The following is a 12,956-nucleotide window of genomic DNA, read 5'->3' on the forward strand; positions in this document are numbered from 1 at the left end:
GCCCAGGTCACCGTTGGGGCCCGACATTGCGGGCTCGGGCGCCGCGAGGGCCGAGCGACGATGCAAGGCGGCGACCGTCGCACTGACAGCGGGCGCTGGGCGGAAGGTGGAGGCGGCGGACAGAACGCGGGGCGAGTGGAGCGGCACCGAGAGGATGAACGCCAAGGGACCGCGGGGGTCCGCCGGACGCAAGCCCCGCCCCCACCGTGAGGTCCCGCCCACCACGCCCGGAGCTCCGTCCCTACCGCAGTCCAGCTCTCGTGCGCTCTCCCGCGAGCCCAGCTCTGTCCCCGCCCTGCCGCCAGACTCCGCCTCTCCCCGCCCACAACCTGACCCGTCTTTGAATCTCCGCCTACTACCCGAGCCCCGCTCCTTTCCCGGCCTCCGAGAGGGGCCATCCGGGGCTGCCCGCCGAGAAGCCTAGGTGTTGGGGGCCTGTGTCCTCAGCTACGGCGAGCAAGCCCGGCAGAGGGGCGGGACAGCCTGGCACCTCCGCTCTGCGCATCCTGCCGCTGGACACTGCGGGTCAGCGTGCCGGCGCCACCGCGTGGGCGAAATCTGAGCCACGTGGTCTCTAAGACCCCGTGTGTGTATGGAAAATTTTATGGTTCGGGACACAGAAGAAACAGTGCAGCGGCGCGGGAGGGCAGAAAGAGCCCGAGTCGGTGGCACCAGCGGTGGTACGGCTGTTTCCGCGGCCCTCCTGGACCCGATGCTATGACCCTTTTTCTGACGCTCTGAAGGGCTCAATCTCTTTCGATTGGTTGCATGAGATAGAAGTTAATAAACACACATTTCGGACGACGCTGGGACCCAAAGTCCACACGACGAATTCCCGCATTCGGCCCGGGTCACCGCCGAGAACGGTTATAGCTCATGTTCAGAAGCCGGGCATTTAAAAAGCGACTCCCCGACATCCCAGAGTGTGTTTCTGTGGCTCTCACGGGTGCGTGGAAACCGGGCGCCCGGGACGCGCGCCCAGTCCCTCCAGGGCTGTTCCTTTCCCCCCTCGGCGTCACTGTCACCCCTAGCAACCCTCCGGCGATGGAGACCCTCCCCTTTAAGGGAAGCCTGATCCCCGGCCGTCTTCGTTTCGCGCGCCCGCCCGCAGCGCCGGCGGAGCGAACATGGCCCAGGCTGCGCGGGCGCTGTGGCCGGTCGGGCACGCTCTGGCCTGGAGGCTGGGCGGTCGCCTCCCGTCGGGGCTCCCCGCGCAGAGTCGGGTCGGCTTCGCGGGAGCCGCGGGGGGCCCGGGCCCCGCGGCCACCGCCCGCAAGGGGAGCCCGCGGCTGCTGGGGGCGGCGGCGCTGGCCCTGGGGGGCGTCCTGGGGCTGTACCACACCGCGCGGTGGCACCTGCGCGCCCAGGACCTCCGCGCCCAGCGCTCTGCAGCACAGGTAAGCCCGGCCGCACCCAGCCGCGGGTAGGGGTGCTGGGGCCAGCCGAACTTCGGGACTTCTGGCGGGGTCAGGTATCACCTCTTCCGTCCGTTCGTCAGTGACCTTGGGCAAGTGACTTGGTTTTAAGTATCTGAGCACTTAGCGTCCTCATCTGGGCAACGGGGTCGCCACTGTTGCCTGCTAACTAGAATTGTTGTCTTCGTCTTCAGGTCGTTTTCTAACGTGTTTTTAGACTTTTCTTTTCTTTTCTTTTCTTTTTTTAAAGATTTTATTTATTTATTTGAGAGAGAGAATGAGATAGAGCATGAGATGGGGGAGGGTCAGAGGGAGAAGCAGACTCCCTGCTGAGCAGGGAGCCCGATGTGGGACTCGATTCCAGGACTCCAGGATCATGACCTGAGCTGAAGGCAGTCGCTTAACCAACTGAGCCACCCAGGCGCCCGATAATGAGTATTCTTAGTGAGGTTCCAGAATGTGGGCATAATGGTTCATGCCCTTTGCCCCTCCTCCTCCTCCTTCCTTTTTCTTTCTTTCTTTTTTTTTTTTTTTAAAGATTTTATTTATTTATTTGAGAGAGAGAATGAGATAGAGAGAGCATGAGAGGGGGAGGGTCAGAGGGAGAAGCAGACTCCCTGCTGAGCAGGGAGCCCGATGCAGGACTCGATCCCGGGACTCCAGGATCATGACCTGAGCTGAAGGCAGTCGCTTAACCAACTGAGCCACCCAGGCGCCCTTTAGACTTTTCTAATGAAAAGATTAGGAGATTACAAGAAAGGGAAAGAAAGCCTCCTTCAGAGTTTATTACTTTGTAAACATTTTGTCGTCTGGGAAATAATGAACTTTCCCTAAACCCTCCCACCGTCTTCAGATCATAAGGTTGTGTATTTGTTTATTAGTGTTAGTATTTTTAGGGAACCGATGACCCTTAGATTCCAGGCCCTGAGACAGAGAGGGGCAGGGAGGTGTCCCCTAGCCCAGTGATGGCACGGGTGCCGCCTTCCTGGGCTCAGGGGAGCAGGGTGGTAGGAGGGGGGTGGAATTCTCCGTCTCTGCCCACCCTGGTGGTCCAGCTTCAGCATCCCATCTGAATAGTGAGGGAGGTGGACTGCCGCTGTGGCTTTTAAACATGAATATGCAGCGAGCTTGGTGGCGCCTGGGTGGCTCAGTCGTTAAGCGTCTGCCTTCAGCTCAGGTCATGATCCCAGGGTCCTGGGATCGAGCCCCGCATCGGGCTCCCTGCTCCGCAGGAGGCCTGCTTCTCCCTCTGCTGCTCCTCTTGCTTGTGCTCCCTCTCTCCCTGCCTCTCTCTCTGTCAAATAAATAAATAAAATCTTAAAAAAAAAAAAAGAATATGCAGCGAGCTTACCTGGAGCTCACCTACTGAACTCGCAGATCCAGGCCCAAGGCCCAGATACAACCCTCCCCCCTTGGAGATTTGAGGTAGACCCCACTCTGGCAAATGCTGGGCTCTGCCCCCTCATCCAGAGGGTCCCTTGGGTTGAGGGAGTTTGGGTGGCACACCTGAGGGGGGTTGTGATGTCCTCTTGGGACAGGAGGGAGAGGAGAGGTGTCTGATGTTGAACAGAGACCGGAAGATTCATCCTACCCATACTTCCTGCTTGAGGAGGGTGTTGTATGGGCTCTTGAGGATGGACTGTCCACTGCATGAGCCTGCCCCCCACCTCCCTGTGTCTCCCTTTCTCTCTGCCACCTACCCCCCTTCCTCCTGATGTTCTCAGGATCATCCTAGAAGACTCCCTTGGGAGAAGTTTACTTGGGGGTGGGGCCTGGGCACCAGGCCTCAGAAGCCCCCCTCCCTCTGCTCCCCGCCCAGCTCTCCCTGTCCAGCCGCCTGCAGCTGACTCTGTACCAGTACAAAACGTGTCCCTTCTGCAGCAAGGTCCGCGCCTTCCTCGACTTCCACGCCCTGCCCTACCAGGTGGTAGAAGTGAACCCTGTGCGCAGGGCCGAGATCAAGTTCTCCTCCTACAGGAAGGTGCCCATCCTGCTGGCCCAGGAAGGAGAGAGCTTGGTGAGCCTCAGGGAGCAACCCCCCACGTCCTGGGTTGTCCTGTGGTACCCCCGAGGCAGGCCCTGCAACTCTGAACAATGTAGGTGCTTTGGACCTTGCTGAGGATTATGAACCAGCTGGGCCCAAGGGAGGCAGAGCATCACAGAGCTCAACAGTGTGAGCTCTGAAATCAGGGTGGTCCAGGCTCAAGGTGGGGCTGTGCCCCTCACTGGTTACATGACTTGGGGCCAATCACTTAGCCTCTCTGGGCTTGCTTCTTCATTAGTCAACAGAGGGCTATACTCTCCAGTGGCAGGGAATGCTTGGCCCAGTCCTTGGCTCCTAGCGTGTAGCTTCTAGAGTCCACCCTGCCCCCACCAGAGCTTGGGAGGCCAGGCAGGTGAGTGGGCAGGGCCCAGAACTTAGGTCCTCCCCACACCCTCCTTCGCATTAGCCACACTTGGGTCTCCCTTACTCAGGATGGGCCTGAGCCAGGAGACTAGGTTCTGTGGGGCGGGGAGAGCTCCGTGGGCATTGATTTTGGGGATGAACCCCCAGCGATGGACAAACAATGCCAAGGTTCCACCAGACCAGTTTCCTCAAATGCCTGGGTGTTTATCTTTAAAGAACTCTGGTGATCCTGCTGGTGACTCCAGGACCCACTCCCCCAATTTAAACCACCCTCTCGTCCTCCAGCAACAACTGAACGATTCCTCTGTCATCATCAGCGCCCTCAAGACCTACCTGGTGTCCGGGTAAGGAGCCCCTAGAGGCCCAGGCTGGTACTGCATTTCGTCCCTTTTATCTCCCAGGAGGCCTCCCCCAGGTTCCTCCAGGGGAGCAGGGTGGGCATTGTACTCTGAAATACCCCCTTCCTCTCCTCTGCACATCTCCCTCTGTCACGGAGATGCTTCTGTGTTCGCCCCAAGTCCCTCTTGCTGCAGGACCTCCTCTGGCACCCACAAGAGGCCAGAAAGCTTTCGCGGGTTGGTCGTGGTTCCCCTCCGGAGCTGGGTCAGGTCGGGGTAGACATCCACCCCAAGCAGGCGACGGCTCAGCCTCCCGGAGGAAGAACTAGTTGGGGTGAGACTCTGGCTGTCTCCCAAAGGCAGCCCCTGGAACGCATCGTCACCTACTATCCATCCATGAAGGCTGTGAACGACCAGGGGAAGGAAGTGACCGAATTCTTCAACAAGTACTGGCTCATGCTGGATGAGAAGGAGGCCCAGCGCATGTATGGTGGGAAGGAGGCCAGGACGTAAGTGAGGCGGGGCAGGTCCCTGGAGGCGGCAAGCGCAGGGTCTTTCCGGGGGTTGGGGGAGAGGCTGAGCGAGACCCTGGGAAGGGGGACCAGTGTGGGAGACCAGGAGGGCTGGGGCCACGGCCAGGGCTGAGTCCACTTCAGGAACTCCTACTCAAGCCTCAGCTTCCCACCCATACGCTGTGCGGTCTAGACAGTGCACCTGCTCCCACACCTCCCGGGCCCCGACTTCGGCAGCCCACCTGGCCTGCCCTCTGTCCCCGCCTTGTCCACAGGGAGGAGATGAAGTGGCGGCAGTGGGCGGATGACTGGTTGGTGCACCTGATCTCCCCCAACGTGTACCGCACTCCTGCCGAGGCCCTGGCCTCCTTCGACTACATCGTCAGGGAGGGCAAGTTCGGGGCATTGGAGGGTGCCGTGGCCAAGTACATGGGGGCAGCGGCCATGTACCTCATCAGCAAGCGGCTCAAGAGCAGGTGACGATGCTTGTGTGTGCGTGTGTGTGTGCGCGCCTGGGGGCCTGCTCTCCCCAAGCCCCTAGTCTAAAGGAGGTCAGAACTCCGATTGCCTCCAGCACCCCAGGGGGAGCGGACTGGCCTGGGTGTCTGCTCTACGCCTTCTTCGGTTGCTTTCTCGTGGTCAGGTCTCTTGTCCTTCTTTGGCCATGGCCTCCCTGTCTGGGGCAGATGATAACTGATTTTTGCAAGTGTGATGCCCCTGGGGGAGCAGCCCTGGCCCCCTGGCCTTCCTGTTTTCCCCACCTGGGAGGAGGGTTCCCCCGATGGACTTCCCCCTTCCCCACCAGGCACCACCTCCAGGATGACGTCCGTGAGGACCTCTATGAGGCCGCCGACAAGTGGGTGGCGGCCGTGGGCAAAGACCGGCCCTTCATGGGGGGTGAGAAGCCGAACCTGGCTGATCTGGTGAGTCTGGTGGGGGCAGGGGGTGCCCAGATTTGAGGGGCCTGTCTGGGCAGAGGAAGCCCACATGTAGGCAATACCTACGTCTCCCAGCTTTCCCACTCTGGAGGCACCCGGCTCCATCCAAGGAACTGTCTTGGTTCACATCACTGACGGGTTCAGGGGAGGGGTTGGCTTCAGGCCCAGCTGAATCCAGGGGCCCAAGTGGCAGTACCAGGGCTCGGCCTCACCTGTTGCATCTCAACCCCTTGGAGTTGCTTGCACCCAGCGAAAGTCCTGGGACAGTGTCTTGTTGGCCTGGCTTAAATGCCAAGCCTTGAAGCAATCCCTCAAGCCGGGGTGGAGTATGTTGATCGCCAGATCTGGGTCTTAGAGCTGGTGGGGGTCCCCTTTTCTCAAATCTCAGGACCTGAGAGTGGGGCAGGACGTTTTCCCAAAGGAAATTCTGGAGGTGGAGTTTGTTGCCCAGACGGGTCGGGGGGGCAGGGCAGGCAAAACCTACAGAAATCCCACACACTTCACTCAAAGCCCCAAGTGCAAAATTGGCCATTTAGTGAGCTCTCTCAGAGAGGAGAGGTGACGGGCCCCAGGGCACACAACCCGTGGAGGACAGGGCAGGAATGGACCCCCCTCTGACCCCTCCCCCAGGCAGTATATGGCGTGCTGCGCGTGATGGAGGGCCTGGAGGCTTTCGATGACCTGATGCGTCACTCCCGCATCCAGCCCTGGTACCTGCGGATGGAGAAAGCCATCGCTGAGGCCCCCCAGTGACCTGAGTGTCCCGGGAGGGGTGGAAGACAGCAGAAGACGCCGGCTGCCGGGGACCAGGACCGCTGGGTCAGCACTTGGTGCTGTGCAGTGGGGGACGGGACCGTTCTGCCTCTCGCCTGCCCCCACCCCTCCAGCCTCCCCCCCCCCGCTCCGGCTTCTAGCACTGGACACCTGCTGAGGCCCTGGGATGCTGGGGGACAAAAGCCAGGCTTGATTTGTGTTCACAGCCCCCCTGAGGGGCACAGAAGGCTACCCCTCAGCCCCAAGCGGCTGACCCACCCCTGCCCCCTGTCCTGGGCCTCCCTGCGCTTCAGCTGTTCTCTGGGACTCTCAGTGGCCTCTCTGTCCACACCCTGGGGGTGGGAATCGGGTCAGGCTCCTGCGCTGGACAGGGGAAGTAGGAATAGTCTGGTTTATGAGGGATTTCATCCCTGGCTCCTCCTGGTTCCGGCTCATCCCACTGCCCCCGGGACTGGGTGTCATGTTCGCAATAAAGAAAAGGTTTGCTGCTCCCTTGGAGGCTGTCGTGGGGTGAGCGCTGTGTGTGACTGCTGGTTAGCAAAGGCTTCCGAGCGAGGCCATGCCCGGCCCTGCTGGTAACTACTGTTTGTCCAGTGCTTACTGGGTGTCAGGCCTGGGGTGAAGGACTTCGCAGGCTTTGTGTCACAGGGACCCCGGGACACCACCACAGGATAAGCAGCAGGGAGGCCTGAGGTGTCCCAGGATTCGGGTCCAGTTGTGCCCCTCGCTGGCCGTGGGACTCTGGGCAGTGATGTCCCTCTCTGAGCCTCCATATCCTCATCCGTCAAATGGGCATAATGATAGCCTCCACTTCAAGGGGAAATGGCGAGGGTCTGAGCGTGAGATGCGGGTCAAGTGTGGAGAAGGACGCCCAGCTCAGAGCAGGGGCTGGAGTGGCTCCAGTCCTGCTCTACACGCCGGGGGAGCAGGGTTCTGAGAACCTCTGAACCTCTGAAGCAGGTGGGCACCCAGGCTTCGGTCCCAGGCCTGGGGAGGGGGCCCTGGGACAGGGAAAAGCCAGCTCTGGGAGCAAGGAGGCGCTGTGAGTGGAGCCCCGTTCAGAGCAGAGCCCCCAGGGTCGGGGTCCCCGTTCCCCTGGTTCCCATAGATGAAGAGCACAGCGGCCTCTGGAGGCCCAAGAGGTGGCCACTGGGCTGAACTCTACTCGCCGGACTCTCCCATTCCCCCAGGCCTCTCGAGAAAGTCTTAAATTTTTATTTTGTTAATTTTTTTTAAAACATAAAAATAATTCATGCTCCTTGTGACGGTAAACATTCAAATAAGGTAGAGGCCTGGCGAGCCCTCTGGAGGCCAACAGCCCATCGTTTGGAAGCAGCGGCCTCCCGTTTCTCCTGCGGAGCCAGTGGGCTACCTGCTCGTTCTCGTCCCCGTCACGGGCGCCTGTCCGCGTGGGCACATGTCACGCTGGCTCGTTCTTCACGGCTGCAGAGTGCTTGGCTGCGTGCATGCGCCAGGGCCCACCGGCCAGGCCGAGGGAGCACCAGCGTGTCCGGAATGCTGTTCCCCGAATCAGCCAGGCCTTAAGTCCTGAAAGGCCTTTGCTCCAGGGACCTGGGGTGGCCTGTGGATCCCAGAGCGTGCCTCAGCAGGAGAGGCACCCGCCTGCACCCTCTACACCCTCTCCTCCACCGAAGGGTCTCCTTGAAGAAAGTCCAAGGACTATACTAGCTAGATCTGCTCCCCGTAACTGGGGCTGGAGAATGGCTAGTCAACCCAAGTCCCAGGGGACACCGACCGAGCGTGCTTCTTTCACTGAGTATCCCCCCTCTTCCATCCCAGGGGACAACCCTGCCTCAGTTTCCCCAAATGTTCCTGGGCCAGCCCCTGGTGTATTTTCCCATAACCACTAGAGGGCAGTAGAGAATGTGAAACAAGGCCTCATGCTGCCACCTTGTGACCAACTTCAGCATTGCATCTTGTCGGGACAATCTTTGTTCTTTAAGGACTCTATTTGCCCACCGGTAAAATGGGTTTAGCAGGTGAGGGGTCCGAAAATGGGCAGGCAGGGAAAGTCACACCTCTCGGCGGAAAGGGCCCCAAGGCAATAACCTCTGCTGCATCTTTGGTCACGCTCAGATCAGGGCATGTGCCTGTGGCCTTGATGGCTGTAGAAGGCCGGATGGGGGAACCCTGCCAATACCTGCTGTGACCTTGGGCAAGTCCCATCTTTGCTCATCCTTGGGCCAGCCCTTGAAAGTCAGTTAACCTTCACGGGTTGGTGTGGTCAGAGATGGAAAGACTGCACAGAGTCGATGCGCACAGTTGACATGTGGGGGGCGTTTAATGCAGCCAGTGGGGTCTGCTGTCCTCAGAACACGCTCCCTGCTCTGTTCCCAGCCGGGCTCCCGAAGCTCATGGTCAAGAGCTCCAGGAAGCAAGAAGAGAGGAGTCGTGAGAACAGCGAGATCCTTCTGCCCTGGGAGTGAGGGAGGTCTCCCTCGGGAGGGCAAGCCACAGCTGGGGCTCCACAATCAGGAGGATTCCACTTTGCTTTTTTCTGTTTGTTGGATTGTTAAATTTTTAAGATTTCACTTTGATTATGCAAATAATTCATGTTTATTGGACATGAATAAAACTTTCAGGTAAGCAAAAAAATGATGCCAATTATTTACAATCCCACCAACCTAGAGATAGGACCACTTAAAAATTTTTGGAATACAGCCTTCTAGATTATTTTTTATGCAGCTTTATAGTGCATACATGTGTGCATGTATATATTTATTTTTATAAATAATATATGTATATCAGATGGGGCCTATTTTATGGCAAGCATTGTTTTAAGCACTCTATATTTTACCTTATTTAATCTTTGCAACCCCATTTTACAAATGAGCAAACAGCCATCAGAGAGGTTAAGTGACTTGCCGAGGGTCACACAGCTAGCAAGTGACAGACATGGGATCTGAACCCAGATCTGGCTTCAGCATCTGCAGCTTAACACAGTGTCTTATTGCTCCTCTCTCTCTCTCTAGGCAAGTTTTTCCTTTGTTTAAGTAAAAATTTGGATTGTATGGGGCGCCTGGGTGGCTCAGTCGGTTAAGTGTCTCTCTTCGGCTCAGGGCATGATTCCAGGGTCCTGGGATTGAGTCCCCGCCTCAGGTTCCCTGCTCAACGGGGAGCCTGCTTCTCCTGCTCCCCCCTGCTCGTGCTCTCTCTCTCTAGCAAATAAATAAAATCTTAAAAAAAACCCCAACATAATCACAATCCCTTGTAAGAGGGAGGTGTGACTCCAGAAGAGACGATGAGAAGCAGAGGCTGGGGGCATTCGAGAAAGGGCCAAGGAATGCTGACGCCTCCAGAACCCAGAGGGGCAAGGAGATGGCCTCCAGAAGGACCCAGCTCTGCGCACACCGTGATCTCAGCTCAGTGAAATTGAGTTCAGACTTCCAGCCTCTAGCACCGGAAGAGAACAGATTTGTCTTTTTTTTTTTTTTTTTTTAAGATTTTATTTATTTATTTGAGAGAGAGAGAATGAGAGACAGAGAGCACGAGAGGGAGGAGGGTCAGAGGGAGAAGCAGACTCCCTGCCGAGCAGGGAGCCCGATGCGGGACTCGATCCCGGGACTCCAGGACCATGACCTGAGCTGAAGGCAGTTGCTTAACCAAATGAGCCACCCAGGCGCCCCGAGAACAGATTTGTCTTAAGACCCCACGTTTGTGGCACTTGGGAACACCTGCCCTAGGACACTAATTCACTTGACCTAAGCCAGTGTGGTCGGGGAAGAGAGTCGGCTACAGGGGGTCTAGTGACCTCCAGCGAGCCCCTTGTCCTGTCAGTTTCCTCCTCTGGAAAATGAGGGGTGGGGCCGGGCTCTTTGGGGCGGAGGGGGCGCCCCGCCCTGGCCAGCGAGGGTGGAGTCAGCCCCCTCTCTCGACAGCATCTCCCACTGCTGTGGGGAGATAAGAGGCCAATGGCCTAAAGAGATGGCTGGCGGCCCAGCCAACGGCCGTTCCAGGAAGCTGTGAGCCGGAGGCCCAGGTCTGTCTCGCCCCCTCGGGGGGACAGGCCTCTGGCCCTCCCTGCCCCCAGTTTACTCATCCTGGGTTCTTGCCTGGCCTACCCCATCGTAGCCGGCCCTGGCCAGTCTTTCCAGCCACTGTGACCGGGCCTCGCTGGTTTGCTCCAGCTTCCTCATCAGCCCCAGAAGGCAGGGACCAAGGTTCACAGCTGGGCAGCTGGGCCCAGCACACCGGGGCTCCCCTCTCCCTTCCCCTACATTCCAACCTGCTCAGACCAGTGAGATTGGGATTGGGGGTGGCCCAGTTGGGAGCCAAGGTTGAGAATATGGCTTCAGAGTCAACAAAGCTGGTTTGAATCTCAGTTCAACATTTACTTAGCCTTCGTATGAACCCGGACAAGTCCCTTCCCCCTCTGAGCTGTCAGGAAGGTACTGTGCCCACCTTGAGGAGGCTCAGAGATGCATGAGATTTGCCCAAGATCACACAGCCAAGTGCCAGGATTCAAGCACAGGCCTGCCCAACGCTTCCCAGGCTCTCTGTGGCCTCCCGGCCCAGGAGAGTAGCCAGAAACCGGGTGCCACCTGTCTGAGGCGAGGCAAAGAGCTCCTGCTCCTGGGTGAAAGGCCCCACAGGTAGGTTGAAGCATGGTCCCCATCTCCTGGGCCTCCTGGTGCGCAGCCCCAGCAAAGCCCAGGGGTCTGCTGATCCGCAACTCAGGCCCTGTCACGTACTCATGCTGAGGCCCTGGGCAAGTCACTTTTCCCTCAGCCTTACTTTCCTCATCTATAAAATGGGGTCATGGTGGCAGGAACACGTCCTTGAACCTCTGAGGGCTAAGTCCTGCGTGTGCCCCAGCCGGTGGTGCCCCTCAGGATTAGAGGTGGAAGGGCCTAGCTTCAGGATGGAGACACGAAGAGAATTCACCAGATCCTGTGGCACAAAGGGCTCCCCCACCGCACCCCCAGGTTGGCTATCTTCAGATGCCAGAGACCCCAGGCGCGCACGAGCCTTCTGACACTGGAGGCTGGAATGACAAGCACTGAGGGTGAAATTATTGTGTGTTTGGAATCCTGGATGGGGAAGGGGAGCTGGGTTTTAAGCACCAGTCCTTTCTTTTTTATTTTTTTTTAAGATTTTTCTAAATGTATTTATTTGACAGAGAGATAGCACAAGTAGGCAGAGCGGCAGGCAGAGGGAAAGGGAGAAGCAGGCTCTCTGCTGAGCAGGGAGCCCGATGTGGGGCTCGATCCCAGGACCCTGGGATCATGACCTGAGCCGAAGGCAGCCGCTTAATCGACTGAGCCACCCAGGCGCCCCTGCACCAGTCCTTTCAATTTCCAGTCTCATTTCAACGTTTTTGTTTTTTGGGTTTTTTTAAAGATTATTTATTTATTTATTTGAAAGAGAGAGAGAGAGAGCGAGCAGGAACACAAGCGGGGGGAGTGGGAGAGGGAGAAGCAGGCTTCCCGCAGAGCAGGGAGCCCGATGCGGGGCTCCATCCCAGGACCCTGGGATCATGAGCTGAGCTGAAGGCAGACGCTTAACAACTGAGCCACCCAGGCGCCCCTCATTTCAACGTTTTTTAAATTTTTTAAATTTTTATTTTTTTTAAAGATTTTATTTATTTATTTGACAGAGAGAGACACAGCGAGAGAGGGAACACAAGCAGGGGGAGTGGGAGAGGGAGGAGCAGGCTCCCCGCTGAGCAGGGAGCCCGATGTGGGACTCGATCCCGGGACTCAAGGATCATGACCTGAGCCGAAGGAAGTCGCTTAACCAACTGAGCCACCCAGGCACTCTCATTCCGACTTTCTAAGAGCCCTCCCAGGCAAGTCTTATTCTCTCTTCGTCTAATGGACAAACAGGCTCAGAGAGGTGGGTGTGACTTGCCGAAGGCCACACCTCGGCCACAGTGGGGCAGGGATTTCTAGTGTCCCAGTGTCTAGCCACGGAAAGTCAGACAGGCTTTCTGCAGCTCCCACAGCCCCCATTCCCCAGACTGCTCCAGGCTCTGACCTCAGAGGACGAGGCTGGATGCCATCTGCAAAGAGCTGAGGGCCTGAGAGGGTCCCACGGTGCTTGGCTTCCTGGAGGAGCAGGAGGGGTCAGCCGGGGCTTCAGGGCCAGCCGCCCACACAGATGGGCCAGAGCCCATCCCATCCTGGGTCTTGAGACACGCCTCCTCCGCACTATTCCCCGCATCCCCCACCCCCAAGGTGCCCGCTGGTCAAATACCCCAACCCAGGGGGAGGCTCTTCTCAGCCAAGATGAAGGAAGGGCAGAGCTAAAAAAGTGTGTTTGTTTCCTGCTGCAGGTGTAACAGATCAGCACAGACATAGTGACTGAACCAATATGGGAAACTATCTCACAGTTCTGGAGGTCAGAAGCCTGACATGCGTCTTACTAGGCTAAAATCAAAGCGTCAGCAGGGCCGTGTTCCTCCTGGAGACGCTCGGTGGAGAATCCACTCCTCATCTCTTCCAGCTCCTAGGGGCCGCCCACATTCCTGTGATTTGTGGCCCCTTCCTCCATCTTCAGAGCCAGTGACCTCAGGCTGAGTCCTTCCCGTGCCTTCTCCCTGCTCTTCCTGC

At 57.9% G+C, this 12,956-nt stretch overlaps 1 protein-coding gene across 1 annotated transcript; it reads left to right on the plus strand.

The window, feature by feature from the left end:
- The first annotated feature begins 1,038 nt into the window (after window positions 1–1,038).
- Window positions 1,039–6,882, plus strand: PTGES2 (prostaglandin E synthase 2). Its single transcript, XM_035015718.1, has 7 exons — window positions 1,039–1,397; window positions 3,235–3,432; window positions 4,108–4,166; window positions 4,520–4,669; window positions 4,948–5,148; window positions 5,478–5,595; window positions 6,241–6,882. Exons 1-7 carry the CDS (start codon window positions 1,128–1,130, stop codon window positions 6,361–6,363), a joined length of 1,119 nt encoding a protein of 372 aa, XP_034871609.1. The 5' UTR covers window positions 1,039–1,127; the 3' UTR covers window positions 6,364–6,882.
- Window positions 6,883–12,956: the final 6,074 nt, after the last annotated feature.

The sequence above is a fragment of the Mirounga leonina genome, unplaced genomic scaffold, assembly GCF_011800145.1.
Source record: "Mirounga leonina isolate KUSES-001 unplaced genomic scaffold, KU_Mleo_1.0 Mir_170, whole genome shotgun sequence".
NCBI lineage: Eukaryota > Metazoa > Chordata > Mammalia > Carnivora > Phocidae > Mirounga > Mirounga leonina.